This window comes from Phalacrocorax aristotelis, chromosome 3, assembly GCF_949628215.1.
Source record: "Phalacrocorax aristotelis chromosome 3, bGulAri2.1, whole genome shotgun sequence".
NCBI classification, from domain to species: Eukaryota; Metazoa; Chordata; class Aves; order Suliformes; family Phalacrocoracidae; genus Phalacrocorax; species Phalacrocorax aristotelis.
The window spans coordinates 75,317,864-75,345,661 of record NC_134278.1 but is presented as its reverse complement, the minus strand read 5'-3'; the positions used below and the strand labels follow the sequence as shown (position 1 = coordinate 75,345,661).

The following is a 27,798-nucleotide window of genomic DNA, read 5'->3' as shown; positions in this document are numbered from 1 at the left end:
TTTTTTTCATTACACTTATTACAGAGCAACAGGAATTTGCTCACAGTTTTACACAGGATGTATTTAGCAAAAAAATAGCTTTATTTGTACAATCTGGCACAGTGCTTACGGGGGGGTAAAAAACAGCCTGGTCAGCAAGACAGAAAAATTCTGTGAGTGGCATGGACATTTAAATGGTGTACATGTCACGTATTCCTATTGTGACTATACCTCCAGACACAGTAAAAAGAAATTGTTCACATTAAAACCTAATACTGACATACAGTAACAAAGATACTTGACCTTGTATTCACATTTGAGCCTCATATACCTGAGCTCAGCATTTCTGAGCAGTCAATGTTAAATCTTACTCACCAATAACTTCTAATTGCTGCCAACATATTAAAAGGACTTACTGTTACAAACTTGGTAATATACTTGGTAAGATTTTTAACAGTATAATTAAATTTTACATGAAACTTGGCTGACTTTTTAATTTGTTGTCCTTAAGATAATTTGGGTAAGCTATAGGAAAGCACCAAGTTTGGGTCGGTTTTCTTTGTTTAGTTTTTTTTCCAACAACAATCACTACCATGAAGATAAATTGCAGATACAGTCCTCCTTAAAAGTTCTTCTAGGGTAAAAATTTAAGAACACAAAAGTTTTCAAATTATGAAGGGCAAATGCAATTAGACTTGTAAAAAGCACCGTGTCTCTATCAAGACATGGATCAGCTTCCTTCTTTTAAAAGAAAAAAAAAAAACCCAAAACAACAAAAACCCCAACTTTATTACTTTTGGAAAATACCACTGCTTGGCAAATGAATACCCATGGGTTTGGGTAAGAAATTGGAAGGAGTATCTGTTACCTGCTGCCTTCCCAAATTTTAGAGAGAACAAGAACACACAGACCCGTGCTATATCCAACCAGTAGAACAAAAAGCACTGAAAGCAACTTTGAGCTGGAAGGGGGAGCAGTAACAAGAGCTTTGGTGTTCCAAGTTTCCAGCTCACAAGAATCTTGTAGACATTATTTTACTCTAGAAAAGAAGCATCTAGATAGCTTGACAATAAAGTCTGGCAGAAAAACACATAACAGCAATCCCATAGTGGTAAAGGGCAACTTCAGAGTATCATCTCTCCTGGCATGAAGGCTGTATTTAAAAAAAAAAAAACAAACAAACAAACAGAGGAAGCACAAAATAAAAACATTGTTCTCTAAAGCACTTGTTTCCCTTGCAACTCTTCCTTCAGTTGGTAAGGAAAAAGCAAGATTGCTAACTCATTTCTCAAGACCTGTTTTTCAAGCATGCTTCTCTAACTCAATTAGTGTATCCCTATGATCACCCTTACAGCTGCACTGACTATTCTACCTTTCTACAGGAGGTGGTTAATCCTATCTAGTTAAATGCATCCATTTCCCATCTCTTCTGAAAGCTAAGACATAAATATTTATGAGGGTCACTTTCAACCTTTCATCAATTTCTCTAACCATAAAAACAGATACTATCTTTGGCACACCAATGTCACAGCTAAAATGAATAAGAAGAAACAAACTTGAAACTTATCTTAAAAGTAGAAGGAAGTTTGAAGGAGACAGAGATGCTAACAATAATGTCCAGAAGTAATTTGAGGAAAGGAAAAACTATTTTGTCATGTTGTCACCTTAAGACAGAAATCTCAGGCTTTTCTGTAGTCATCAAGTATTTCAAAATAACTTTTTAAAGAAGAAATAGTATCAGCATAACAATTTCAGTTTTAAGAAATATTCACATTCAAATTCAGCTGTACATAGCTACATTTTTCCTCCCAGAGCAATCAGGCAGAGGCATAATATGTGATCAGTTGTCTCTGTGGTCTAGGAATGAACCAGTATGCTGGGGAAAAGAGGTGGCATGGGGCAGGGGGAAGGGGGGATTTAGTTATAACAGACACACTAATTTTACCATTTACTGCTGATGGTAACTGAAAAAAAAAAGCACTTGTATCATTAAGCAAGTAGGTCTGCAGATGCAGATTTTGCAGAATCTAAGTTTTTATTAGAACAGCTTACAGCAGAGAAGCTTGTAAGAGCACAAAAAAACATGAAGTAGTATTAAAAAAAATTTAAAATCAAGTATAAAATGTAATGAAGCTACTTCATCCCTGTAGAAAAAAATTGTGTGAATAGAAGAGCCTCAGAAATTACCAAGACTATAGCCACAGTAAGCTGACACAAAAAGGGGAACCTGTTCCAGCGCACCTTTTGTCTCCCAGGTTGCGCATGCCTGCCTCCTCTGCACAGAAGCCAACAATCATGTGAACTCAGTCACTAATTTGACGGGGGAAAAAAAACAGGTAATTGTTTGGTGCACCAGTTACCCATCAGATCAGCAAGCTGAAGTGAAAACTCTACAGACACGACTGCTAGATCCAGAAAGAATGCAGTGGAAAAGCTTGGCTTCCTCTTGGGGAGAGACCGGGGGGAGAAAGTAACCTTCTGTTCCAACACGTAGAGCACAATGTGGAATTGTGTCCTCAGTCACTCTCTTCTGGCTGTAGCTGAAGCAATTTATAAGAGAACTGGCCCTTCCACTTTCCAGTGACACAGTGACACTTTGCCAGAAGTCACCAGCCCCCAAGATGCACAGGTCTAACTGAAAGTACCAACCCTGTTTCTTCACTGGTGCTGCTGAAACAATCCAGCTTAGCTGGAGTGCCTTCATAAGCAGGATTTTTCCAATTTCAACCACTTCAATTTTGATTATGCAACCAAACGTACCTAATGTTATGCTAGCAAGTTTCATATGGCAGATATTCGTAGTTGAGGGGGGAAGAGAGGGATGTTAGGAGATGAGAATAGTAACTGCTAGTCTAGGTCAGCTGCAAAACTAAAGCAATTTTTTACTTGCAGCAATGATAAAAGCAAAACACTCGTGCAGGAAGATGCTCTAAGGTAATACCTGTATCACCACCAAGAACTGATTGAATTACATAATTCCAGTAGCTTATCTATAAATTAACCTATGAACACAGGCTCATCAACACAGAAATAATAACAGAAACACTAAAACTTCATTAGTAAATAGTCAGAATGTAATAGTAGCCCTGTAATACCCATGTTTTGCTCACTATTTACGCCTTGTTTAGCTTTGAAGACTAACCTATAGCATGGCTGCACAAATGCAAACACCCAGTGCTCCTAGGAAGCCCGGACCTGCATCTTGCCACCTGCTTGCAAACTATGGGTTTACGTTAACAGTTAAGCATCAAGTACAATAAATCCCAGATCACCTAAGGCCTGAGAGAAGTACAAAGCAAGTATTTCTACTGCAAGATCAAGAGTGGTTTGTAGCAAAACTTCATTGTGATAGAACAATCACTGTCTCTGCAGAAATCTACAAGGGAAAAAGTCACTATTGAGGAAAAGGCTAGTATAAAGCTTAGAACAAAAAAGTTAATCTTTAATTGATTCCAAATAACATCTTTTCCCCCTTGGTAACTCTCAATTAAGCTGATTAATTAGAACAGAAAGACCCAGCAAGTGTGAACACGCTTCATTTCTACAGTAGACCTCAAGTGCATGTCTGACTGTAGCCAGTTCCTCCCATTACAAAGCTCCTTACAGCGCTACTGTACTGACTAGCAACATTTATTTTAAGAGAGAAATTCAGACAAAATCTTCTGCTTCTCAATATCTGGAAACTACCACAGTTAGTTTTATAAATTACTAGCACTTTGATGCTTTTCCCAAAATTCTCCCATATTCTTCGGCAGAAGCTTCTAAGTGCTTGATCATTATATTTACAACAGAAAGACAGAGTCACAAAAAAAAAAAAAAAACAAAGGCTATTGAAACAGCAGAGAGGTGTTGAAGAACCTTTTGACTGACTATAAAAATATGGTAGACTTCAAACAATGAGTTAAAAATAAGTCAAGCAAATTGCAAATCAGTATTCAGTATATCTTTCTTGCAAGCAGAGATGAGAGCTATTAGACCTATTTAAATCATCTAAGGAAGTGATTTTTCCTCTGCAAGTTACACCAACTAGAAATAAGTATAAAAAAAATAAATAAAATAGAGCTCTTATAACCATTTTGGCAGCTCTTCATGTTCTCATCTCAGAAAAAAAATAAACAGAACTTCCTGTTCTTTTTTACTAGTAAATTTGGAAACAAAGAAAGGTTAACTAATTTTTCCATCTTAGATTATAAATTTTCATGCAAATTTGGATTACAACATAACAGCATTTACAGAATATGCATGTACATTCAGCTCTGAGTTTTCTTCCCCATTGATAAATAGATTATTTGATTAAAACTATGCCATATGTTATTTCAGTAGGAAAGAACAACAGACCTATTTAATTTTGATATTGCTCTATAACATGTAAAAAAGTGTGAAAATGTTGATGGATTTGCCAGGTTTCCGCATCCATATTTAAGCCTACCAGGTGAGGCTGCAAATGGATCAAAGGTTAGAACGGTAGAAACAGGCGCTAAGAGAGGTTCACCCAGCCCACCTAGTATCCAGCTCTCTTCTCTTCAATGCCTCAGAACAACTAATGTCAAAATATTAATTGGTTTCAGTCACCATGCTTCATCCTCCATGCTGCTTTTTCAACCTCAACTATACCCTAACCCATCTTTGGGGAAAAAAAAAATGGTTTTTTTTTTAAATTGAAATTTCCAATACCAACACTTTATCTTTTGTTGTTTTGTTTGTAATGAGAAGCTCTGAAATATGTTCTCATCACTAAAGTAAAGACAGTTGAGTATTACATAGCACAGTATAAATCCAAAGGGTAAGTGTCACAGTGTAAGTTCTTGGCACCTGCACAAATCAGATCCCAAGATCTCCAGCTACTCAAGTTACACACCCAAAAAATAAAGTATATTTAATTAAGAACTACTTACAAAAAATCTATAGTAACAAATCTGGATGTATTTTCAGGAAAATTTAACCCACACCAGGAGAAGTTACATACTACTGGGAAAAGAGATACGATGACAGAAAGTGTTAGACTGCTGGGCTCAACTATAAATATATCATATATAACAGTGACAACTTGAGAAACACAGACCTAGGATAAAAGATAATAAGATCTGTAACAGCCATTCTTCCCCCACTCTCACATGCACAAACTTTAGCCCTTCTGGCAGAAAGCTCCATTTCTAGATAAGAAAAAGCTACCAACTGGTTTTGATCCCAAAGAATCAGTTCATCTTTTAGATGAAGTCAAAGTCTACTAGAACCTAAAGGTGAAGCATTAAAAGTTGAATATGTTTTTAGTGGAAGCTGGTGCCTACACCTGGATGCTAGACTACTGGACGTGTAGAAAACCCAGATAATGCAACAGAGTTGCAGCACTCTGCACTATTTGGAGCATCCCAGGTGTGCAGTGGACATGCCCGTGGGGAGTTCTACAGTGCAGCTAAGAACTAACAGAAACATACATAACTGTGGCTTTGTTAATACTTCCTGGAAGGATGTAAAGGTTTTTACCATTTTAGCTATGAAACAAACACTGCTCTCAGAGAAGCCATCAGCACACATAAGCTGATGGCAGAATAAATCATAAATGTATGACACATTAGAAAGCAACACACAACAGTCAATGCCATTAAATGTTAGCAGGACACATAAGGAATAGCACGAATTTATTCCTCCTACCCCGTGACAGTAGGAGACATTGATCAGGGCAATAAAGTTATATCCCATCTTGTCTGGATCCAGAACAAACCTGTCCAAGGTTCATGGCAAGCTGATGTGATCTTACATACAGGGCTCTTGGACTGGACACGGGTGAACATTTGACAACTCAGCAACACTCAAACTCAGGTGTTAAGAGCAAACATTCCAGTTTGGCTTTATGTTTGCAGTTAGTCAAGGATGAGCACGGGACAATTATCAGCTCTTTAAATGAATAAACTTCAAAGTTATTTTTTTAAATTCAAAAATTTAGTTAATAGATTACAGGCTAAACATAGCATCAATGCAGTTAACACTCGAGAGCAGAAGCAAACTTAAGGAAAGTAATAGCCTTGCAAACATAAGCAGCATATACAGGAGCAAATCCAACAACACGGCTGAAGAAACAAGAGCTGAGATCCCCTTATCTTCCTGTGCTGACAGAGGTCAACATGTTACTTGACTAGCAGTGAGTAGTATAAAAAAACCTTGTCTTCTCAAGCCATTTCAGATGCAGTTTAAGAGAATGATTTGTATATAATTTAAGAAATGTGGTTGTCATGGGAGCCAAATCTTTATAAGCCTCTGAAAATCCCAATCCACTCCCTAAAGTAAAAATTACTGCATATCCCTTATCCTTCCCTCTAAATTCAGCAGGTCTGTTTTTCATCACAGCAGTTTGCATTCCACAAGGGCCAATATCACTAGCTTACATAATAGTAAAACCAACCTTGACACAGACAGCACTAATTAACAGACATAAAAACAACTCAAGCAGTCACACAAGGCAGACTAATCCTTGCTGCTACAAATGCCAAAGACATCTCAACTAGCACTTCGTGTGTGTCTGTGCGTAGGTGGAGCAATCAGTCATTCATCCCAATCTTGCACATGTAAACAAGAAAATGCAATACATGAAGCATAGAGATTACATCTTACCTCATTTAAACACATGACAAAAACAACAACAACAACAAAAATGGATGGTAAAACTCTGTCCACTTAAATTGTTTTTTCTGCTGAAGTTAGGATCCTAAGTTAATAAAATAATTTTAAACTCTTTCACTGATGATACGCTATCAGTCATACAGATATTTTGGCAAACAGAAAAACAGGTTGAGCACAATTCATGACATGACCTCAGGCTTCCCCCCAGACAACAGATGCTGCAGACTGACAGCCCAATTCATTGTCATCGTAGAGCCAACAAATCCCATAGACAGACCACTGAAAAATTCCCCAGCACAGAGGAAGCCTCCGCATTATTCACAATTCTGTCCCACTTTATTCACAGCCTTGCTCCTTCCTTTACCCTTTGCACTGGATGTATGCCAGGAGAAAACAGGGCTGCGAGCAATCAAGGCACAAGTTAAGAGTAGCCCGATGGCTCTTCATGCCTTGGCAGTGCCACCAAAATTGGCATCCAAACAAAGGGAACGCTTAAGGCCTAATTTTATTCTGCAGTGGATTTTGTGCCAGAATATGCTTTGGAAAGCCTAAAATTTGTCTCAGAAAATTTAAAGCCTATAGGCACCAAACATGTATCTGTTTTGATTAGGGTTCTAAATTATCTAGCTGGAAGCTTCTTTCCTTGAAATCCTTCTGTTTGATTTGTTACAAGAATTGATAATAAAATGTGATTTCTTCCCGAAACTTTTTAGTAGCATCTCTTCATTTGTCCATTACCATTGCAGGCTGTCCAATGTACAAGTGCAATCCTACCTCAGAATCAACAACTGCTCACAAGCTCCCCAAGAATGTTTTTGGTTTAGAGCTCCACCCCTCTCTCCCCACTCCAAAGTGTATGTTTCAAGAAGGAAAGAAAGGCCTGGGAAAAACAGTTTGCTTTTGGAGAGGGATTCTCAGTCAGATGCTTTGGAATAAGGACTGTATAATTCAAAAAAGCCATTACTATATTGTATGCTTGCCTTAGATTTACAACGTATACCATTGCATTTATATACTGACAAGAAACAGAACCCTTACACAAAAACAGATTTCCAGCACATAAGGTAGTCTCACAACAGTACATCACTAACTTTCTTTTTTTAAACAAATGTAGGTGCATTGCTAATGAGAATGACTGAGTACTCTCCAAGAGAATTAAATTTAACTTCAAAAAAGTGCATTTTACCAATGTCCTTCAGTGCCTGCCAAGAACTCTTTATCATAAGAACACATTTATACCCTACAAACAAGATTAAAAGCTACCTGCTATCAAATGGATTTCGAATTCTCAAGCCTGCACACAGTCCCACTGATTTCAACAAGATTCTGACCTCACAGCTGCAAAACTAAACACCTAATAACTCCAAGATTTAAATCAACTTTAATCATGTTGAAAAACCTTCAAATACTTTACTCTTGTATTACTTTTAAGAAAAAGCAAGTATTATGTTAAGCCAGAGAAGCAGTTCTAAAGCAGATGTGAAGTTGATACACAAAGCACACAGAGAAGTGAATCACAGTGGAATACATGCATTACCTGACACAAATTAAGGCTACCTAATTGTTTAGAGACATCTCCTTCCCACGCACCAGCTCACTCTGAAATAACTAATTCAATTTTCATTTGCTGGGTAAAGTTGCCACCACACTATCCACACCCACATCCGACTCATATAAACTGTCTTTTAATAAGCAGAATCCAGCAGAGGTCAGAAATGGCCCTAGACAGGAAATGCCTGGGTGTTTTCCATTCAGGGACTGCAGATTACTCTTCTACACGAAGACAGCCTAGGTCTAGGGTCATGCTGTTGTACAACTTAATTTTAAACCATTTTGCTTAACCTGCACTATTACTCTTTGAAGATAAAAAGGGACTTGGGAGCTTACAAATTCACGTGCCCTCTTGGCATTCGTATTTCGTAATATTTCTGTTAAATCTTATTAACTGTTATACACCTTCTGGTTTTGAAATCCTCATGATGTAAGAAAAACAAATCATTAAAATACATTGATGAAAACCCAAACCAGACACTGTTCAACTCCACAGGCTCGATCCAAACTGGAGTGCATCACCACTCCCCTTTTATTATATCAGTACAAAACAGTAGCTTGCAATATCCAAGAATGATCTCAGGAATGTGACAGCATGAAGTTTTTCTTGCACAGCACATCTGGAATACAATGCTCCTGACTACTCCCTTACAGCACTAATTGATCACACAAGCATTTTAAAAAACGTTTCCTGAATGCCTCCTAGTGAGAAGTGAAGGACATTAACAGGATGTCGCTTTAAAAGGAAATATAATTGCCAGGGAATTAATAACTTGGACTTAAGTAACACTTCTATAGCCAGTTGGAAATACTAAACCATGAAGTAATTTGCATCTCCATCTCTCAGCAGGGCACAGATGGAGACTTGCAAAAAGCCGATGCGCAGGCCAGCACCTTTAGGAGGTAACAGCAGTGCAAAAGGCTTGAGGCATCACAGCGCTAGACCTCTTTGCAGAATTAAAAACAAAAAAAACCAAAAAAACTGTATCTTCTGACAGGTACCGACGGCAATGTTGCCAGGAGCGATACTCCAAGATCCTGCTGTTTTATCGGCGCGCCAGAGAGACCCCAACTGCCAGGACTGAATCAGGGCCCCTACAAAGACGAGACACCCCTGCAGAGGGGCCGGGTTTTATCCCTGCAGTTCACAGGTCGCGCTCCGTGAGCCCCGCGGGGGGCTCCCGCGGCTCCTCCCCCTCCCCTCTGCGCCCGTCTTAACCACCGCCGCAAGTTTCTCTCCGGGAGCTGGCCCTGCGAGCGCCCCAGCAGCACCCGCTTGCTCCTGCTGCTCAACTGGCGGGGGGAAGGAAACGATTTGTTTTTAATTGCGAAGCGCCCACAAAACGCTGCCTTACCCACCGCAGCCAGTAGAGATTTCTTATCGAAGCACTTTCTCACTCGGTGGGCGCTTTACAGGAGGAGCGCTGAAGCAGCACCACCAGCAGCACTACCCGGAGCTTTTGCACGACGAAGGGACCGGGCGGGTGGGAATGTTAAAATGCTAAATGTTAAAAGCGCAGCCCCGACAAGGAATCGCTCCTTCCTGCCGCCGCGCCCGGGGGCGGGGGCGGCGGCCCCGGACCCCCACCACAATCTGGCAGCGGGCGGCCCGCGACGCTCCCTGCGCCCAGCTCCCTGTTTAGCAGCACCGAGTACTGACCTCCCCGGCGGCGGCGGCGGCTCCTCCATGGCGGCGGCAGAGACCAGCGCGGCGACGTCCCTCATGCATGCACCGAGGCCGGCATGGCGGCAGATCGCGGTGCGCGGCCCGGCCCGCTGCTGCGGCGCCGGGGGTGCAGCGAGGAGGAGGAGATGGAGCGGGGGGAGGGGGGGGTGTCTCTAACCAGCTGCAGGAACCCGGCCGCGCAGAGCCGCCTGCGCGGCCGCCATCTTGAAGACAGGCTCGGAGGGCAGGGAAGCCGGGAGCATCGCTACGGCGCGCGAGGAGGGACCGGCCGAGCCAGGGGCGCTCGCTCCTCCGCACCCGGGCGGGCGGGGAGCGGCCGCGGCCGCGGGCGTGGGCTGCTGCCGCCGCGGGGACGACCGCCCCTCACGCAGGCGGTGGGGACCGGGCGCCCTGGGGAGCTCCGGCGTTCGCCTCCCGGGAGGCGGGGGGGGCGTGTTTCCCCAGGAGGGCCCGCGTTTATTCCGGCGGAGGCGCGGCGGGAGCTGCCGCCCCGGCAGCTGGCGCCTGGCTCCCTCCCCACCCGTGACAGGGCTGCTAACCGTTGTCGGCTGCCGCGCACGGCGGGTGCCGGGAGTCTCAAAGCCGGCGAGTTCCCACAAGCTTAGCGGCCAGGGAGAGAAGAAAAATCTGATTACCGAGAGGAAGATGTTTTTTACCTCAGCAGGTACCAGCTTGCTTGCGCGATGGCCAACGCGTGCTGAGGCTGGAGCTACCACAGCCCTCCCCAAAGAGTTCAGAGGCATGAAAGGCCCTCAAGGTCCCCTCATGGGGGTACATGGAAGAACGAGCAGGGGTGCTCATAGCTTTGCAGAAAAAAAACCAAACCCGGCATCATTTATTCTGCTGCTTACGGGGCACCTTGTTTCATTTTATAAACCTGTTCTTTCTAAAGGCTCCAGCAGCACTGGTTATCAGTCCTGAACAGAGAACTGGAGCCCCGTTATCCATTTAGAAATACAGGGAGGGAAAAAATGTAATTTCCTGAACTATAACTTGGCTAGAATAACAACGTTAACGCCCTTCAAAGGCAGAAAAGTGCCACGAGTTATTAATTGTTAGAACTGATAAGACAGAGCCTCGTATTTTGTTCTATAGGACCGGAAACTGAGCAGCAAACCCTGGCATCAGCAATGAACACACATCAAACAGTATATGTTATTTCTGAAGACCGGAATTCCTTCATTAAATTAACAGTGCAAGAAATTTACACTGATTTCTAGTCTGATACTAAAGTTCAGTTGTAAAGTCACTGTTTATGGTATAAAGTTGTCCATGTATCTATCCAAGTTTAAGAGAAGTTTCTACAAATTTATTTTAACAGGCCCTTTGAAATAAGAGATTTTTTTTTAAGCTGAAATGCAGAAGTTACTTCTACTACACGTTTATCATCTTAATAAATAAGTTCATTAAAATGTGGGACCAGATTAATAACATTATGCAGGAAGCCAGTTCCCCATTTTCTACAGGTCAGAGAAAATATGTGGATCATCATCAACCTGATGGTCATGACATTTAAACATCAAGACATTTAGCATTTATGTGCAGAATTATTGCTTAAGATTACCTCATACAATGGAAAAAAGCAGTATTGAGCATATTAATGATTTTTGGTCAAATGCTTGAACCCAAAACCAATAAAGCAATTCTAAAGGTAGGTACACATAATACATTCCTCCTAATCTGTCATTGTGAACAAAACCTAGAAATTATAGATGAAGAAAGTCACCATTATAAATTCTGAAGTGCTAACCTAATAAATTACTTGTCATCACCATAAAAACATAAATTCTCTAATGCAAAGCTGCTTATTTCACAGTATACGCTTTTAGTATGACTGCAAATAACAAAGGGTCAATGTCGTTGATTAAATAATTGCATAGCAATGGCTTTTAGCATTCTTTTCAGCTGTGTTATGGATCATCGTCTGACACCATCTTTTCAGCTATTTGCAGGGCAGAGAAGTCTTTATGTTTAGCAATCACAGCAAAATTTTTCTGCTTCTTCAATCAAAGCAATCAGTGTAGTGATATGTTAGAAGCACAGAGTTTTCATTAACTAGGGAAAAAAAAAAAACGGATACTGCCTTTTGCCACTGACGTGATGGCATGATGGTGTGGATGCGCAGACATCCCAGGGGCCCTCGGCAAAGGTGGAAATGGGGGCTACCCACTGCCACTACTTTCTGTAAATATTAAGATGATTTACTGAAGCAAATTGGGGTTCACTCTAGCCTCTCTAACAAGGAGGTCCAGAATAATCTTCCCTGCATGCCTCTTCACCTTTCCCTTTAGGGCAGCCCAGCGTGTTGGGTTGCATCACATTCGTGTAGTATACCATGGAGAATGTGCTAAAATGGCAGATAACTGGCCAAACAAAGCAAGGCCGTAAGTTTGATACAATGGCACTTCTTTGTCTGCAGTAGGCCATAGTGAGCAACATAGCTCCTGGCATCAGGGAGAAAATTGTAAGAGGAAAGGTTTATGAATGGCTTACAGACAACTTGGAAAGAAAGAAAAAGAATTTGGAAAGAAAGAAAAAGCAAGAGTATATGGAGCTGATAGTACAGGAAAGAGCTGATGACATAAGACTGTCACAGCCTATATAGAGATAATATTTAGCAAAGACAAAATTTAAAGAAGTTAGAGGTCTATACAAAACTTAATATGCACAAAATTCTTTTAATTGTTTTTGTCCTTTTTCTAAGGAATGTCTTTTTTTTTCAAAGAGTCCCTGACCGCCAGTTTGTGAGTGTAAACATACCAACAGTGCACAAGTGCATGGAAATTGATAAATGAAATTGTTCATTCTAGTTCCACTACTGGAACAGAAAAAGGCACAAAATTAAAACAGACATCACAATAAATGATGTCTTAATCTGTCAGAAAAAAATGAGTCAAAATATTAGTAATATTAATGGTATTTATTGCCTGATGTGGCAAAATCATGACCCCAAAATTCTAGGTTTAAAAAAAAGAAAACATGCAACTGTCAAATTAAACAAACTTTTTCCAGTTTAAATTCTGTTTTCTGAAGTTTTAGGATTAATTTTCTTCTTTTTCTCAGCAAACGTGTAGGTTCATATTTTTAGCAGATACCGCAATTGCTTAGGAATTGCTTTTTATTCCAGCAGTATACCTTTTATTACACCAGGAGTCCTAGAACTTGCAATAAAAATTTAAGAGATGGCAATAGCATCCTAGTAACAAAAATAGGTCTTCCAGAAAGCTTTTTTTTTTAATCTCTACTGCAGCTACCGTTTAAATTTCTACCTATTCCTGAGGCATAGATTCTGTTATTCCTTTCTCCTCATTTCATCACAAGTATCAGATGGGATTGTACGTGCAGCTGTGCTTTTGTCATTTGTGACTTCTACAGCTCTTTTTTGTATACAAAAAATATTAATGAAGAAAAAGAAAGATTGGGTCCGTGTAGGTAATTAAATATGTTATAAGAATATCTTTCAAAATTTTTCTCCCAGTACCTGTCACAAGGCCAAACTTTTATTTTACTTTATGAATGTTACGCAGAATAAGGCACAACTTCTCTTTTTTTTAACCAGTCATAGTAATCAGATGGTTCTTCACTGTCAACTGCATGCAAAAATTAATTTCTCAAAAACAGGCTTGTAGATTTAGTTTTTCCTTCCAATAAGTTATATATTTTAATTCCACTAAAAGCTGTTTGAAAGTAAAAGCAAAGTTAATTAGACATAGTCCCACTTTCAGCAGTTGACCCTGGAAAGCAGCCTCTTAGGTATAGTTATTGTAAATCTAGTTAAACATGCTGAAGATAGAGTTTTCATTTTTTTCTTGGTCACAGATGAGAAATGCTCTTCTGCAATGCGGTGAAGAATAAAACATGAACAATACCAGCATTTAATACCTAGAAGATAATCTGGCACCATTTATTTGTTATGCAGATATTGCAGCTAGCTGCTCCAGAGTCAAAATAAAACACCAAGACATATTTCTACCTGGAAATATGCAGATTCTTCCATCTACAGTTTTGTTGCTTTCACAGAAGATCAGGTTGGGGTTATTTTTGAAAGAAACCGAACTCGGTTTTCAGTGTCGTATAACTTGAGCTTTGCTGCAATTGATTTGAAGTGTGGACCTCTGAAAGAAATTAAGGAGCCACGCTGTATATACCCCTGTTCAATCATCCGCTACCACTGTGATTCATTCACTTCAGAAGCTCGCATGATAGCTGCCAAAGCTTGTTCAGCAGCATGGTTTAACACCCATGCTATAATAGGAGCCAGCTAGCTTGACGGAGGTAGAGTATTTCTGTCTAAACGCTGTCATCTCACATGCTGCATGTCAGATCACACAGGGCTTGATATCATTAACTCATCACTATTAAAGGAGTATTTGTCGGTAAGAGTATCATGAGGTCAGAAGCATTCCTGTGATTATTGCCTTATCATTTCAACTGGGTTGTTGGGGTTTTTTTGGTACTTCCTGTCCTAAAAAGCAACTGTCTGTAACGCTGCCTCTGCCCTTACTGAAATGGCATGACCCACATAAGAGAAGTGTAAACCTCAGGAAAGTAGTATGCTTTTACTGTGTAAAGCTGGTCTTTGGGCGTAGCATCTATAAAGCCAGGCATAGCTAAAACCGCTGGCTGGCATTCAAAGGTGCCTGGACACTGGACATAGAAATGATTGTCCATAGATATAAAGAGACTGAAAATGTTTCTGAGTCTACACATGTATTGTAACAGTCTGGCTACAGTAGCTTATGTCTCTTGAAGAACTGTCTTTGGACCCATGAAAATAAGCTGCACTGAATGTAGTGCTACTTGAACTTGATTATCAACAACAGAATAAATTTGTTTAAAGCTAGCTTCGCTCCTGCTAAATCACGCTGTAATTCTTTCCCCAACTGTATTAACAGACATACACAGTGACCAGCTGTGGGGCATTTATAAACAAGACCAAGATCATTGCAGAGTTTGTTTGCATTTGTGTTCAATATAGTAATTTCATGTTCTAAGAAGCTCCACTGAAGAACTGGGGCCCATCCTCTGAAACCATGTTTGTAGACCCAGAGCATATCCATCTGGTTTTTGTGTGTGCCTGACAGCATAATTTAGTGCATCATTGCGTATAACCCTCCGTATTTTCAAGCATCTTGCAAGTTTGAACACTTGCTTGTATTAAAAGTTTTAAAGTGATGCTATTTATTTTCATCAGCCCAGAAAGCAAATAAAACCGTTCCAGACTGTATCTTTTAAAGTAACTGGTTGTGTATCTGAGATTCTTTCTATATCCGCCTTACGGCAGCTGCGTTATCCCAGAAGAAAACAGCTGTGAGATCTATATCAAACTTCCCTGCCTAGGGATATCTTCTACAGCTCCTGTCCATCTCCCCTCCTTCCAACAGCTCTTTCTATAAATTGAGAGTACTCACAGAAAAGCAACGGAGACGACATATTCCTTTACCCCAGCAGTTCCTGGCTGTTGCATCAGCTGTATGGAGTTATAAGCAGCCATGAGAACATTTTAGTCTTCATTTAAAGTTAATGCCTGCAAACGTTTATATACACAGCAGTTCACTTATGTAATAGGCATGCTGAAATCAATGGGACAGCCTTGGGAGCACAGTCACTCTCATATATAAATGTTTATAGGATCCATTTCCTCCTTCTGCTCTGAATCATCTGGAATAACTTAGCACCCACAGCTTCGCAAGGTGAGTTTCATGGTGTAACCCTGTTGATGGCTCTGTTCTGGTGAACAGCAATAGGAACTAAGATATTCTCTACTTGTCACGATGCCCCCCTAACCTGAGGATAGCAAGATCGGTAGTAACTCATTCTACAACTCCCAGTTGTCTCCAGTTCTGTAGTGTTTCAGGTTTTATCTTACACCTTCATTTCTGTCCACTTCATTACTTAAAAAAAAGCTGTTACCTCATTGAGAACATAACTATTTTCATCCTTCTAAATAATTACACAGTTCATACAGTATATAATACTCTAAAGAGGTAATCGCCTGCCATTTGACATTATTTCAATGCATTCAGAGATTTTTATTCTCATTTGAGTCTTATTGGTCCCTAACATTATTTCTATGATATTTTTGCATTTCCTCTTCTTCACAGGTACTGATGCTTATTTTAAGACACATCCATGCTAGGAAACGTAGCACACAGCACTTGAAATAACTGTTGAATGATGTGAGCTAATCTGCTTTCCTGGCAGCAGCAGTCTCTCCAGCTACAGCCAGCTGAGGAATCCAATTTATGACCCTTGTGTTAGGGAGCTGAGATCCGTGTGACATTCTCTGCTGAGCAGCTACAGAACAGGTAGCCTCCATGCATTTAGCACCTCTGTGAGGCAGTTCAGAAGGAGTCATGGATGTTAGTTACGAATTAGTTACTCTATAGGATTTTAAAGAGTCTTTTTTTCCCAATCCATGTTGTACAATGGAGTTCACACATTCTTTTGCAAAGAATCAGAGCACCACAGATCCGCAGGTATCACACAGCATTTGGCTGTCCTACTTAGTACCTTCCACTGAGATGTCCAGGTGCCTTACAAATAGAATGAGATAGTGCATTGGTGGAGAACGGGATGACCTTGTTGAAGCTGAGGATCTGCCATTGCGCCATTCCTCCTCTCTTACAGGCTGAATGCTCTGGCATGATTGAGCCCGATTTCTGCTGTATATCTATAGATGGTCTGAATTCTGGGAGAGAAATTTTCTTCACCCTTAATGCCAGCAGAGACACCAGCCAGTTAGCCCTGCTACTTAGCCTAGACATTAAGACACTCACATAAAATACACTGAACTCAGTTAAAGGACTGCAGCTTTCTAACGATGCATGGATGTTGCGGCATACAGAGCTAGGAATAAAAATTGTTATCTGCAGATTCAGCACCCAGTTCAACAGGGCAAGCACGCATAGTTCTTCCAGTAGTACTGGAGAAGGGCTGCTGACTAGAGCTTGCTTGTTCACCTGTCGGAAGCATTCAGTGTGGGTCAGTTACAAAACTTTATCTCATGTTGCATAACTGTAACCTGCCTGAGATGAGATCACAGAATTATTTATCTTCTAACTAACCCTTTAGACGGACATTTGAGCTATAGCCCATCTGTCTGAGGTGGTCTCTCATGGTCTTCATTAGGCATAGATGGCTACTCACAGAATGTGAAGATACGTATTCTATAAGCTATGGCAGATGACTATAACACATACTATATTTCTAAAGGGACAGTTAAGGTTAATATAAAATAGGTCTGCTATTCTTATCTGGATTTAAAATTTCAAGAATAACACTTCAGTTAAAATTTTTGCATTAAAATATTCTATTTACACATTTATAAAACACCTCCAAATGACAGGTGAGTTCTGGGCTCCCCAGTACAAAAGAGACACGGACATACTGGAGTGAGTCCAGCAAAGGACCACAAAGATAATGAAGGGTGCGGAGCATCTGAGATCTGAGGAGAGGCTGAGAGGGCTGGGACTGGTCAGCCTGGAGAAGAGAAGGCTCAGGAAGGATCTTACCAATGTGTATAAATATTTGATGGGAGGAGCAAAGAAGATGGAGCCAGGCTTTTTCCGGTGCTGTCCAGTGAAAGGACAAGAGGCAATGGGAACAAACTAAACCACAGGAAATTCTGTTTCAACATGAGAAGAACTTTCCGTGCCATGACGCTGGTCAAACAATGGCACAGGTTGCCCAGAGAGGTTGTGGAATTTCCATCCTTGGAGATATTCAAAACCCAACTGGTTGCAGCCCTGAGCAACCTGCTCCTGCTTACCCTGCTTTAAGCAGAGGGTTGGGATGAGGTGATCTCTAGAGGAACCTCTCCACCTCAGCGATTCTGTGGTTGATCTCATAAATACATTTGAATTACAAGTAAACTCTAATACACAGCACCATGAAACTTTTGGTATTATTTATCATTTTGCCACAAATTTTGGGTTTTTTAAATTATGGATTTTGAATAAAGAACAACTGCAGGTAAGAAATAAGTTATTCTAAAATATACCATTCACACTGCTGTTAAGTAGCCACTTCTGCTTATTAAATTGTAACTTCCTGACAGAAGAAGGTGCACAAAGACTGCATATATGGATATAAGGACAGCTCTGTAAGCAAGTCCTTTTTCTCTTCCTTTCCAAAGTTGTGTCATTTCTTACCAATGAAGGTTTACAGCCAGGCTGACCACACCGCCTTTTTTTTGGATTTTATAGTTGGACTGTAGGTTAATTGTTTTAAGAAACTTTTGAGGAACAACTAACATTAACAATATCTTTTGCTTTTGTACTCAGGTGATACAAAATCCTGATATCCAAATTGTATAAATTATAAACCATTGCATTTTACATTTCAGATTAACCAAGCCTGTTGTTATTTGGATGTGGTCAGCTTTACTGCTCCACAAAAAGTGAATATGAATATGATGCCCTTATTCATTTGTACAAAGGATGATTCTGAAAATCTTAGACTCATCTGATTTCAACAGTTGTTTTCCCTGTGTGAGCTTTGCCCAAACAAGACCTGAATTGGCTCAGTGCTATTCCCCATTCATGGCACTACACCTCAGCTGAGCTTTCCGATATATTTTAATTATCTCACTGCCTGTATTTGAAAATAGCCTGTAAGCATGTTTAGTGTGGCAAGTACCTAAGGTATATTTATATTACCAATAGTTTTCAGTTACATTTCATGCTACGTTTATTGCAGCTATTCCAAATGTCCTATCCACAACAGCCTGCCAACCAGAGAGTTGAATACGCGCGTTTAACTGTGAAGGGGTCTCTCTCTGTGAAGTAACTAGCTCACATAGACTTCAGAAAGGGATGTTTTGCCTGCCTCATCACCTGTCTAAAGAGAGCAAGGGCAGAGCTATCAAAATTACTCTCTGATGTAATGCAGTGAGTATGAGTCTCCTAGAAAGCTGCAAGTTGTAGGTGTTACAGTCACAGCTTGTAGTGCTATCATCACAGAGTCCAGTTTCCTGTGAACTGAGGTAAAATGATCTTTATGTGAATTTAAAAGATTTCTGCCTGAGAAAGCAGTAACAAGCAACCAGCCTTTTAAATATGCCATTGAATGCCTTTCCTATTTGATCATCAGTATTTTGGTCCACAGCTTAGTAACTAAAGTGCACTGACGCTATTTGCAATTTTTAGTGCAAACCAGAAGTGAATCTGATTACTAGCTTGACATCCTTATATACGTACATAAATATGAAGATTGAACACAAAACAGTTGTGCTTATATTGGTATTCAGAGTCCTAGAAGCTGATTATGAAAATGTGGCTATTTGCCTTTAAAAATAATCTGAAAGATACTGTTTAAATGTACAGTGTCTGTATTCAGAGCTATGTGAAGAATCAGCCAGTTTACCTAAATGATGTTACAAAGCAAGTCCACTAGGTTTTCTGCCTCTTTTTAACATACTTCATACTTTTTTAAAATTTTATTTTAATTTAGAAATATAACATTGCTGTTGTATAATAGGGGGGGGGAGGGGGGCCGGGGCCAGAAATTAAGAAACATCCTTAAACACAATTACAGCCATGACAGGGCACATCCAGATTGAATGTTTAATGGTAGGTTCTGTTAGTAATCATAGTTATATACAGCAGGTATAGAAAGGATGGACACCAGAAACAAGAGGATGCTGTAGGTACTGCCTTTCTAGTGTAACTTGAGCCTCATACTGACCTGGTTTAAGTATTCGTTTAGCAATGGTTGACTGCACTGAATTTAGCTGATTTTTTTTCCAAAGAAGTCTTCCTTAAGAATAACTAATTGAGGCTTAATTTATGTCCTTTATTACGATGTGTTTATGAACCATGCTTCTCACCTCTATATGTTGCTTGATTTTGCTGCTTCCGTGTTCTTGGATTACATGGCACTTTGTTCCAGAGCATTCTCACTCAGAGTGATCTTCATTTCTGTACGATCTGCCTAGCTGAAAAAGGTTTTCTTGGGGTATTTATATCAGGAAAAAATGGCAGAACTATAAGTACAGCTCCAGCAGTGCTTATGACCATAATTGAATCTCTTCCTGTTGCAGCATAAGACTATAATAAAGAGTGCATTTTTTACCAGTATAACTAAATCAATAATAGAGCTGCTACTGGCATGCATCATAGACATCCATCGTTAGCTTACTGTGAAAGTCTCACTTATTGTATTTATTGTGCATACAAGTAGGAGAAAAGTTTATTCTTATCAATAAAATAAGACTCATTTTCAGTGCCAGAAAGAAGTGCCTTTTTTTTTTTTTTCTTAAAAGGGCAAGGAACTCTCTAAGGAACAGGCTGCACAGTTTAGCTGTTGAATGCTCATCCAGCTGCATGCTCCCCATCTGCCAAATATATTATCAGAGCAGTACCCAGGTTCCTTGTCTATAAACAAAAGCCTGGATGTTCTCCTTAGTGCCACCAGCAGCCCTTGATGCTCAAGGTTCGTATTTCCTTGAAGTTCTAGTTAAGGAAAGAAATTTTTCTAAACCCCTAACTCCCACCTAAGTAAGAAAAATAATTAATATTAACATTTTTCAGTCTAGCTCAAGGTCGTTAAACCAAACTGGATTGTTTTGCATTTTCTGTGCAAAATGCAAAAACACAGAGGGAGTTGCAGTGTTCAGTGTCTCTGAAGGTCTTTGCAAGGGTAAGTAGCTATGCATTTAATCGGCATTTGGTAGGGCTAAACCTTAAAGAAAACATTTGCAAAATCAAAGAGCTGCAAATTCAGCCCAGTGACCTGGCAAGAAACCCCTGTGGCTTTGCAGGAGGATGAGGTCACAGCAGAAGGCCAGACATGTCCTAGGCCAGCTCACTTTTGCTGCAGGCCTCCTTGCTCCTTGTCTGCAGAGTCCTGACCTGCCATAAGCCTGAAGGGGAATCACTCTGCAGAGCTTCTGCTTGTCTCTCCCTTGCCCGAGTGCTCCATCCCCTTACCCCCATGGGTAGTAGCAGCGTGCATGGCCCATTCTGACTTGACTTTCAGGTTATTGTGGTGTGAGTCATAACCCTGCTGCTTGCTGCGTGATATCTGCAAGGGTAAGGGTACAAACCAGGTGACTGGGGAGGTGCTTTGCCTCTTGGCTGGACATCAACACTCAGCCACAGGAAGAAAATCCAGAAGAAATTGTTCAGGGACTCTGGTTCTCCCCCCCAAGCTCTCTGGTACAGTTGGAGGAGTATTCAAGTTACACCTGTTTAGGGAAGGTGTAACCTCTGACTTGGGCTGCCTAGCTGGCTCAACAAGCAGGAACGGGTCAGGGTGATGCAAGCCCTGCCCATGCCCTTCCCTGCCAGACTATTTGTTCCCTCATAGGTATCAAGCAGACTCTGAAGCTTTTAAGCAGGGGGGAGGGTAAAATAAACACACAACCATCTTTGAGAGCTACATGCAAAATAGCCTGGCATTATTACAGTATTTTTACAGAAATAAATTTTGTTAATTTATTTAGGCAAAAGGTTGCACCTGTAAGGCAAAACATAGAATTCATGAGAGCAAGCAGAAGACAGAACAGGTATTTGGTGAATGGCTAATGAACCAATAACCAGATATTATGGTGCTAGGACAAGTTTGTTAATTTCCAGCAAAGACCTGTTGAGAGTCTTACACTAGAAAAGGATGCTAAAAGTATTTTATAGAAGGGAAGCTTGCTCATCTGTACTATTGAAAAGGCCAATATATTCACTGTGTATGAATTTGTTTTTGAGGTGTTTCCAGGAAAAACACAATAGTGAATAAAGGGTGCTTCATCCACAAAAATGTATTTCCAAGTGCTCTTAGAAATGAAACAGTCACCAGCTCTTATGGCACTGATTGCTTAAAAATGGATCCTTTCAAGGGAAAGAGGACAATCAACCATTCTTGCAGGAAGTCTTAGTTGCTAGCATCATTGGCCAAGTTTAAAATTTGCTGGAGAGTAGAGCTGAGGATGTACTAAATCATATTGGACTTAAGGTTACAAGTGGACAAGCAATACATTATTTTCATTTCACTGGAAAAAGTTAGATCCTTGTTCTGCTTATGAGCAGCCTATTAACAGCTTTTAAAATTGCAAAAAAAAACCCTCCCAAATGCGTCACAAATTGTAATTACTTGTACAAAACATTCATCAAACAAGTTTAAGCTAATGCCTGTTGCAAGTATTCCTCAGAGTATTTGACATTTGTGCCATGATATTTGTGTGCTGTGTGACATTAATGATGTGTTTATGCTGCATGAGCAAGTGCCTCACTCAGAAGGTTGCTGCTGTTCTGCTGTGGGTTGACTGATGTCACCCCTGTACAGGGAGGCACTGAGGTCCCCATATATTAAAGCTTGGAAAACAAGGGAAGGTGGGAGACGAATGGTACCTCAGTCTCTGCTGGTCTGTCCGTTCTCTGGTGAGATTCCTAGTTTTGATTAAAGAAATTTCATCTACCAGTATGACATACCCTTTGGCAGATGAGCAAAGAAAGTCTCTTGGCTCTTCTCAGAAAGCCAACAAGAGGTGAGAGCATAATGCAAAAAAAAAAAAAAAATTTACACTGTTTCCCAAGATTTCCACTTGTCTCAGAGGATTAGGAAGAACTTTTAAGTCCCAGCTCAAGAAGCCGTGTGAATTAGAGGCAAATATAAACTGAGATTAAATTTCTGTCTTCGGTTTTGAAGCAAAGTGCTTGAAGACGTGATCCAGAAATATTCTAAAGTTTCACTAAGCAAAACAAACAGACAGCAAATAAAAAAGGATCTACATACTTAGGCCAGCCTTCCCATTCCGAGGACCTGAATCATGGCTTCTGAATCCTTGGGTTAGCAATTCTGTATTTAGCAGTGACCAAAATGTTCGAAAATAGCTTCTCGCTATTTGTGCAGCTATATTTATGCTTGGTAAAAGTTGCGCTAAACTGCTAAAAAAAGAAACCCAGACCTTGGCAGTTAGCAGAGTATGTCCACAAAGATCAATATGGAACATTGCCTCTTGAATCTGAAGTTCTCTACTAGTGCCTCTCTGCAGTAGCAGAGACTGACGGGAGCTGCCCCAAAGACACTCCTCCTCCTCTTCTATCACACTTCCTTTAAGAGTGATGCATAAAGCAACAGTATTCAAATTGATTGAAAATCCAAAAGGGCGGGTTCACCAGGCAAAAATGTTATTTCCTTTTCAAGTGAAAAATCTGTGATCTCATAAGCTACGTAATTGGAAAACTGGCAAGTGTTCCTGATTAAACGCAGACAAGTCTTAACCAATCACCTGCATTTCCTGCTCTTGTCTGCCCCAGTCTGATTTATTTGCTGATCTTATCCACTCACACATGTGTTATCTTTCAGACAGTTAGTTCTTTGGGACAGAAACTATCACTTTCCATTTTTCTTAAAGATAACAGTAGATAATCTGGCTGGACTTTTTCACTTGCTATATTGTAAGTGTTAAATAAATAACAATTTTGGTCAATTCCTAGTCTCAGTGTTGTGTCCAAAGCTATAACAAGAAGCAAATGAAGTATCAGAAATCGATTTGTTCCAGCCTTTACCTGGGAGACTTTCTTATTCCAGCGTACAGGTTTGAAAGCTGACATCTAGAGCGATACAGATTAAGTTTTCTTGTCTACCACATGAGCCTTCTGACATATATATGTACTTTAGATGGAAATTAAGATTGATATGTTAAAAATATGTCCCTCCTGTTATATGTTGGCAGTCTCAACACTGCGGAGACGTCTTAAAAATCCTCCAGTCCAAATCCCAAATATGGGTACTTTAATGTCCAGAATAAAACCTGGCCAACCCTTACTCAGAGAAGCAACCAGCCTCTTCTCACCCTAATGTGGCTTCTGCAAGTGCCAGTCAGTCACAACTGCACCTCCTCAGGGCACCAGCTGCTCCCTTTGTGCTAGCCTAGGAGAGCCGACAGACCACAGGTGTGCCTGTCATTGTATTGATCAGTACAAAAAAACCCCTCTAACCCTAAAACAAAGACTATAGAAAGAGAAAATACTGCTCTAATCAGAATAGTGAGCTGTTGTGGGAGACTCCTTTTCTCTGAAATAAAACAGCAATATTGCAGTACACTGGCCTGTATGCAAGCCTGTGCCTGCACTATTGCCTTGAAGATACTATGATGGAAATTTCTGTGTGTCTCATTTTGATTTTCAAGTGACTTATTCTGCCTAGAATTCCTTTATGACTTTCCTTTCTAAAACTTGTATCATCCTATCTCTGTGGTGCAAAATCATATGTTGTGTTATTTGAGCTGTTTATTGCTATCTGTACATTACTCATCTGTACATACCTATATGAATGTGTTACATACACTTTAATGGGACATGTTTGTAAAATATACTGGCATATGCAACTCTGGTAATGAATCTAAAGATCAACAGGTTTAAAACTATGCCAAAGGTGTTTTGGATGACTGTATTTGCCAAATGTATCTAGCTGTGTAATGATGTTTTGATAGCTCCTGCATAGCAGATTCTTGCACGTTATTCAATAGAGCTTTTCATTGAATATATGCAAGAAGGACATGGAAGCATCCCTGATTTTTCTCTGTCTAGTGTCCTTCAGGAATCAGCTGCCATTGTTCTGGATTATACAGGAGATGAGATCATAGAATCAGTCCATTCTACACCATTAGTGTGTCAGTGAGAGGTTAGAACACATTGCCAAGTAATTTATCCAGTTAGTGTTAGAAATTATGATCATGTGTAACATAAAAAAAATATGCAGAGCAAACTATGCAATGTGACCTGGCACAGCAGTCCTTCTGCAACAGTTCCTCCGAAGATTATCTGCCACCTGAGAAGATGCACTTCCTTCCCACCTTCCACCTTCCGTCAGGGACAGCAACATGCCTTAGCGGCAAGACACTGAAAAGCAAACAGGCCTGAGCCCCACAAGAAACTAATGGGGGTTTCTGTGCTTCTATGGGTTCTAGCTCTGTAGGAGTGAAATCCTGCTCTTCAGTCAACATTCATACCAGCTACCTGGGGAACCACCCTTTCAAGACTACCTAAAAAAAAGATTGTAATTTTTTCAGTTGAGTTCTTTCAGCCTGTTGCTGGTATATACACATCTTTATATGTATATAAATATTGGAAAATAGGCACAAAATTACAAAATGCTTGGCTGTTCTTTTTTGTTATTTGCATATTCTGTAGCTGTTATTTTACAAAAAAAGACAAAAATATTTTATTAATGGTAACTGCTATTATGTGACTCAGTTGCCTAATGAAATGCTTTAGAGTGAAATGCAAAACCCACATGCTCTTCCAGAGGATTTAAAAAATGTGATTATAATAACTCACAGCCTGTCAGTCCAACTTCCAGCCCTGTACCCAGCAGGAAAAGTCACAGTGAACGTAAGCATGGAAAAAAATATGTAAAAGGTCCTTGCTAGTATTACATTTGTGCATCTGTAGGGACAAGGATGACAGTTAGCCAAGTGCCCTGAACACTCAATTTCTCCTTTGAGAGAAACTGTGTTCACAGTTTTTTTCTCTACAAAGACGCCTCTGAGCTTGGATTCTTTGCTATGGTGCAGAATGCCAGCTTGTTCTGCAAAGAAAAGGGATTTAAAAGGACTTGAAGCTAAAGGACAACTTCTGGATGGATGGGCAATCATAACAAAAGGAAGTTTGCATTATGCAGAGAGGCAGAACTTCTTACTTCATTGCAGTATGTGCACAAGATCATTTTATTTCTGTTAAATAATTTCCTTTGCTGGTAATGCCCTTCTCGTGTCCTAAGTGATTTCTCTACCTGTGAAACTAAATAGCTACTAGGATGGCAGGAGGAGGCCCTCATAAAAGTTGTAACCCGGCTTTTTTTTTTTATCCCTTGCATGAAGACCATATGACCCCGAGAGACCAGCTGAACGCACAGAAGCCTTCTCTGCAGTTCTTGTGTTTGGGAAGTGCTTACACTATTTATTTTTACTCTCTGTGTTAGGCTTCTTGGTTGCCTGCTCTTTTGTTCTTCCCTGCTTAGCCCTGGGGAGGAACGCCCTGAGGCAGGACCGGCACCAGCAGCACAGGCAGAGTGAGAGGCTTCTCTTGCCCATCAGTGAAGCAGATGGGCTTATTGGTTCAGCTCGTCCACCAAACTTTGCCTGCACTGCCTGGCCAGAGCAGTCTGGCAGGCTCCGAGCGCTGCCGCTCTGCACTCAGACCATGAGAAGTTGCACCTTTTTCCATTTCTACCTAAACCCGTTGCATGACAAGGCCAAGCCATTTTCCTCAGACCCTGTCTTGAGCCAACTAAAAGCCAGGCTTGCTGTATGTTTGCTTGTCACTCTCTGGGGAATGACTTAGTGCCTGACTCGTTTATGGGCAGCCACCCTCCTGGGCGGAAGGAACCAGCCGGAGCACCCCAGCCAGCCAGGCACCCCCTGTGTGGCTCGGCCTGGTATTCACAAGACATGCTGGGGCAGAGGCTGAGGGTTCACCAGCAGCAGGACAATGGAGTAAAGATGATTTACAGAAAGGAGACTGATCCTTCCCACACTGGTCTATAGCCAGGGGCTCCATAGCTGGTGGCAAGGCTGGACAGAGGTGACTCACTGAAGTGACTCAGAGGTGACCTGTGACAGAGCTCACCTCTGACAGTATCTGCTTTGCTGACCAGAGTTGTTACAGATGACCAGTGGAGAAGAACAACCCTTGTGGGATGTTCCTCAGTATCAATGGGAGCTGTGGGATTGGGTTGGGGTTGGGGAGACTTCACCTCCCTTGTCCTGTGGCACACACCACCCTTCCATCTGCTAGAGAGCACCTCTGGCAGCGGGTCTCCCTGGTTAAACCGTATGTGTGGCCTGGGCCAAGCCCTTAGGTTTTGTATTTGAGGACATGCGGAGCGCTTACAGATCTGCCGCCAGTATGCAGCAAGAGGTGTGGCAGCTCCCGCGGGCCTGCAGGAGAACGAGCAGAGGTGTGGGAAGCAGTCACACCTCTGGCCATCGGAGGGTGGCTTCATCCCTATCAGCCTGTTAGTCACACAGCCGGGCACACGCTGCAGCCGCTGACTGCAGCTTTAGGCATGTCGGCTACCACCACAAGTCACATCACCCGGTCTCTTCTGCTGCCTTAGTCATTTCAATCCGCTTTGTAAAGGGAAGTCAGGTGAACTCTAATGATGAGCTGGATTAAAAGATTATCATCCCAGATGTTTGCTGCTGCTTCACCACTCCAGTGCTCTCTAGAGCTGCTGTGCAGCTCGTCTGTTCTGTGAAATTATGTGAATGAGAAAACAAACCCACCTGTTAATGGCAGAATAGGGAGGGATGGGTTAATGGTGTGAATAGTCTGGGGGATAATCTGGTCTCAGCTGAAATATTTTATCAGGCTGCAATCTAAGTCAAGTTTTATTTGGAAACAGCTGTAATGGCTTAAAACGTTACCATTTCCTAGCTATCCTTTGCAGTGTAGCGTTTTTCTGCTGCAGACTACTGCCCGTCTAACTGAGCTTCACTCACAGGGTGCTTGCCTGAATGCAAGGCAGGCGGTTTAGACTGAGCCTCAGCAGATGGGGACTTTTAAGCTTAGCCAAGCAACTCTGCCCAGAGGCTGGTGTGTAGGGCTCAGATGATGTGCTATTTTAGGAGGGTGATCCTCAGAGAAGACAAATAGTCAAATGCAGGCAATAGTATCTTAAAGCACCAAAGTTGTTTGTATTGTGAAGCTTAAGCCATCCTGTCTGTCCCTTTAAATTCCAGATAATCTGAATTTTCTCTGTACTTGTAAAAGGAATACTTTAATAATTAATCAAAGTAGTTTTACAAAAGCAAAATATATTTTGATTATTTTGTGGATATAGAATTATTTTTTATGTTTTCTCACATGTCTCTGAAAATTTCAAATTTGCATGTGTTGGATGTATAAATCAGAAAAGCTGCAGCAGACCATTATATTGGATTTATTTGCAAGGAAAATCCTCTCAAAATCCTGAAAGTATTTGAATTCTAACTGACATGAGGTAAACTTGATTGTTTGCTA

The 27,798-nt window shown here is 40.9% G+C and overlaps 1 protein-coding gene across 10 annotated transcripts in view; it reads right to left on the bottom strand.

Annotated features, from left to right (window-relative positions):
• The window catches only part of MAP3K4 (mitogen-activated protein kinase kinase kinase 4), a 74,686-nt gene extending 64,633 nt beyond the window's left edge, over positions 1-10,053 (bottom strand). For 9 of the 10 annotated variants that reach the window (XR_012659696.1, XR_012659698.1, XR_012659697.1 and 6 more), the window contains exon 1: positions 9,809-10,053. Coding sequence is in view for 6 of the 10 variants with exons in the window: in XM_075088043.1 (XP_074944144.1) it covers positions 9,809-9,873 (65 nt within the window). In the remaining 4 variants the exon portion in view is untranslated. Of the gene's footprint in view, positions 1-9,804 lie in introns of all 10 variants that reach the window. The other variant, XM_075088044.1, reaches the window with a different exon arrangement.
• Between the last annotated feature and the right edge of the window lie 17,745 nt (positions 10,054-27,798).